Source organism: Hippopotamus amphibius, chromosome 13 (assembly GCF_030028045.1).
Source record: "Hippopotamus amphibius kiboko isolate mHipAmp2 chromosome 13, mHipAmp2.hap2, whole genome shotgun sequence".
Taxonomy (NCBI): Eukaryota; Metazoa; Chordata; class Mammalia; order Artiodactyla; family Hippopotamidae; genus Hippopotamus; species Hippopotamus amphibius.
In genome coordinates, this window is record NC_080198.1 from 103595297 (window position 1) to 103599243 (window position 3947).

At 64.5% G+C, this 3947-nt stretch overlaps 1 protein-coding gene across 1 annotated transcript; it reads left to right on the forward strand.

Annotated features, from left to right (window-relative positions):
* The first annotated feature begins 1242 nt into the window (after nt 1-1242).
* ATP5ME (ATP synthase membrane subunit e) lies at nt 1243-2806 on the forward strand. Its single transcript, XM_057706137.1, has 4 exons — nt 1243-1390; nt 1771-1825; nt 2186-2284; nt 2728-2806. Exons 1-4 carry the CDS (start codon nt 1355-1357, stop codon nt 2751-2753), a joined length of 216 nt encoding a protein of 71 aa, XP_057562120.1. The 5' UTR covers nt 1243-1354; the 3' UTR covers nt 2754-2806.
* The last annotated feature ends 1141 nt before the right edge of the window (nt 2807-3947 follow it).

The window sequence follows — 3947 nt, forward strand, 5'->3', positions numbered from 1 at the left end:
GGGAGGCCCGGAGCCAGGACTCCCAGCAAGTGCACAGGGGGCAGACTCTGCTCAACCCCCGGAGGCTGCCTGAGGGGCTCCCGCTTGGTGATCTACTGAGCACATGCTGTGTGCCCTGGAGTTCTGTCCCTGCATCCTACTTTCTTCAGAATCATAGGTTCTCTCTGGAAACAGAAGACAGTGGCCTCCCCTAGCAGTGGAGAGGGCACCCTTGTGAGCCCCAAGCCCTGGTTCTCAGGGAGCTCATACCTGGAGCAGCGCAGGGCCCAGGGGATGGGTGGTCCTCCCACCAGACCCCCAAGCCCCGTTGCCATGGGAACAATGTGGCAGCACAGCAGGCTCCGTTGGGAGACTGGCCACCACTGCCCATCCCTGGGCAGCCTCTGTGCACAGCTGGGCTGGGTCAACTCTGTCTTCCCTGGAGATGACCGCAGAGCTGGGGGAAACAATCTCTTCTGAGGGGACAGAGTAGCCCACCAGTGTGACCCCTGCCTCCTAAGCAGAGGGCAGCAGAAGTGAGAGTGAGGGCCTGTCCGATGTGGACCTTGACGTTTGGGGCTGCCCGGTCCTGAGGGCCGGATTCGGGGAGTCCCAGGGAGCAGGCTGTGCTAGGGTGCCCTTCCCAGGAAGCTCTGAGCTCCCTTCTGCTGGAGAGAGTGAGGAGGCTCTAGCTCTGTGGCGGGGCGGGGAGTGGCAGGAGGGGGCACCCTAGGCAGTGCGGTCCGAGGAAACGGCTCTGGGGGCCACGTGGTCGGCCTGGCCGGTCCGTGAGTCCAGCAGGGCCGGCCGCAGCCAGCCCTCTCTGTGGGGAGCCGGACCCCGGATTCCCTGAGCAGAGCCTCGAGCCCCTTCCCGGGCTGTCCTCGGGGCGGACCTGGGGGGCCGCGGGCCTGGACAGGCCTGGACGTGGCTGGGGCCGCACTGCGGCCGTGGGCGAGGCGGGGCGGCCGAGGGCCGGCGGATGGAGGGCTGTCTCGCACCTTGTAAGGCAGACTTGCACTTTGCAAATGTTTGTGCCTATGCTGCGGGTCTCGACTTGTGCTCAACCCGGCCCGGAAACGTCAGGGGCGGCAGGAGTCGCACCCTCTCCGGGAACCTGCACGTGCCGCCCGGGCCATTGCGTCAGCGGAGCCCGTCGTGAGCCGCGCGCCCGATGACGTCACCCCTCCCCGCACGGGCGCGCGCGCGCGCGCCGTTCACCCTTCGGCCGCCAGGGGGCGGCGCCCGGCGCCTTCTCGCTGCCGACAGCGCATGCGCCCGCCCTGGTGCGCTTCTGCCTCTCCAAGGTTTTCCGGGCCCTTGCGGCGTCCTCCTCGATCCGGCTTGTGCTTCCGGTGCGAAGGTCACGGACAAGATGGTGCCACCGGTGCAGGTGTCTCCACTCATCAAGGTGACCAGGCTTCGCGGCCGCCGCCGACTGCTCGACTCCGCGTAGGCCCGCGCGTGAGCGACTCCGCGGAGCTCGAGACTCCCGGCGCGACCTCGGCCCGGAGGCCGCGAACCTCCCCCCCGCCATCGGCCCCTGACGCCGCGGGCGCGAGCCCCCCTCCCCCGCGCCCCTCCCCGCGCCCCGACCCCGCGCCCGGGGCCCCGCGCCCCGACCCCGCGCCCGGGGGACCCCTCCCCGCACCCGGGACCCCCTCCCCGCGCCCCTCCCCGCTCCCCTCGACCGCACCCGGGCCTCCGCGCCCCTCCCCCGCGCCCGGGCCCCCCTCCCCGCGCCCCGACCCCGGTTCCGCCCCGCCGGTTCTGACCCCCCTTTCCCCGCAGCTCGGCCGTTACTCCGCCCTGTTCCTCGGCGTGGCCTACGGAGCCAAGCGCTACAGTGAGTGGGCACGGGCGGCCGCCGCGGGGCGCACACGGGGCGTCCCGAAGTCGGTGCGGGCTTCCCGGTGCGGGAAGTCGACGCGCTCGGGCGGGAGGCGCCGGAGCCAGAACCCCGAGCGGGCGGGACCCCTGCGCGCGGCCGCGGGGACCCTGTGGCTGCCCTCCGGGGTGGGCTCGCCTTGGAGGGCTGAGTGTCAGGCCTTTATCTACGCCCCGGCAAAGGGGAAACGGGAAGCAGGTGCCTCCCGTGTTCACGGGGCACTGGAAGGTGATTTTGTTTGTGGACTGAGTGCCTTTTACTCACCGCCTCAGTGAGAAAGTTCATGGCAGTCACTGCCCACTCCCCCTCCTTTAACAGACTACCTGAAACCCCGGGCAGAGGAGGAGAGGAGGGTGGCAGCTGAGGAGAAGAAGAAGCAGGATGAACAGAGGCGCATCGAGAGGGAACTGGCGGAAGGTACTCGGGTGGCTCAGTTTCTTAGATTTGTTCTCCCCCCAGGTTTCCAGAAACAGCTGCTGCTCCAGATGGGCCCCTCCTGATCCCCACTGGCCCCTGGGCCCTCCTCTCGGGGAGGGGGAGAGCGAGCCACCGTGGGTGTTGTGGGGACTCGGTGGTACCTGCCTTTGGTGAGGCCTGGGCCCCTAGGCCTTGGAGGTGAGCTGTCTGCCACCCTCAGAGAGGCCAGGGGACCAGGACCAGGCTGGTCTCTCCCTGCCTGCATGGCAGGTTCCGGTGAGGACGGGCCGGGATAAGAAAGGCCAGGGATGGGAGTGGAAGCAGAGCACAGCCAGGTTCCCGTGGAATGAAGCACTGGACTGTTTAACACTGAAAATCAAAAGTGGTCCTTTTGGACGGCCCGAGTGTGTAATGGCGTGTGTGTTTTCCTTCGAACCTTCCAGCCCAAGAGGACAGCATATTGAAGTGAGCCTGCGTTTCTGCGGAGCAGTGTGGATGAATAAAGCTTCCTGTGTTGTGTGACTCTGACTTTTCTCCACTGTCCGCAGTTGTCTGGTTTCTGGACTCAGACTCAGTACTCGTATGGGGATCTCTTCAGATGGTGTGGGGTGTGGATGGGGAGGGACTCCAGAGGAACTAAGCAATGGTCAGTGCGTGAACAGGGAGCGGCGTCCGGTGGGGAAGTCCCGGAAGATACAGTTTGTCACTGAGACACAGCGGGCCCAGCGTCGTGGGCGCTGCTGGTCTTCTGTCCTCGGGCCCGGGCCGGGGAGGGGCAGGCTTTGCAGGGGGGTGGGGGTGGGGCATATGCCTTTACAGTTGGGACCTGGGTCTCCATCCCCCTCCGTGTGGTTCTCTCCAGACCCCAGGGAGGGGGTGTGGCCCCTGAGGACAGGGCTGGGGTGCAGCTGGCTGTTGGGGGGGGGGTGGGCCTTCAGAAGCCACCCCTGTTGGCTGTGCCCTATTCAGCCTCAGGCCTGGTGTCAAAAGTCACTCTTCTCAGCTTTGTGCCAGAAGCAGGTTTCCTAGGCTTACAGCCCCAGTTCATTTGTAGAATGAGTTCATTTGCAAATGTGAAGAGAAAATAAGCGGCGCACAGCCCTGTTTTCAGTTTAGGTGCAGCTGGGGTGTCCTGATGTTGGTGGGTGGTGGGCACTGGGTCCCCCTGGGAATCTGGAGGAGCACCCAGTCACAGGCCCTTGTTACCAGGTGTCACTGCTGTGAGCTTAAGGTTGTGTGGGGCGTCCCCTTTCCCGTTGTAGCTCTGGCCAAGGCTGCAGCCAAGAGGACTTTCCAGTATCTGGAAACATTTGTTTTGGAGCTAACGTTACGAGTTAAAAGTCCTTAATTTCTGTCAGATAATTTAGTACCCATTTCAAACCTGAGTCCTTTGTTGTCCTGTTTGGATCTGACTTGCTTTTCTTCCCGGCTCAGAATCATTAGGCGCTTGAAGGCATGTGGTGGCTTCCATGAAGGAAGCCTCTGGTGCAGGAGGACGTGGGCAGACCCAGGTGCTGGTCTGTCCGCAGGGGCAGCAGCTCCCTGGGCAGTGTTTACTACAGGCCATTTCTGCACACGTCACTCAAGTCTGACCGCTGGCAGGATTTCCCAGTTGGTCACAAATGAATGTCCTCCGCCAAATAAAAAAAGGGCAGCGTGTTTT

What these genes read in the sequence shown, in the direction of transcription:
- ATP5ME (XM_057706137.1), top strand. Translation starts at nt 1,355, where the DNA reads ATGGTGCCACCGGTGCAGGTGTCTCCACTCATCAAG. An exon ending in AGGTGTCTCCACTCATCAAG is followed by an intron (nt 1,391 to 1,770) that starts GTGACCAGGCTT and finishes CTTTCCCCGCAG; the next exon opens with CTCGGCCGTTACTCCGCCCT. An exon ending in CGAGAGGGAACTGGCGGAAG is followed by an intron (nt 2,285 to 2,727) that starts GTACTCGGGTGG and finishes CGAACCTTCCAG; the next exon opens with CCCAAGAGGACAGCATATTG.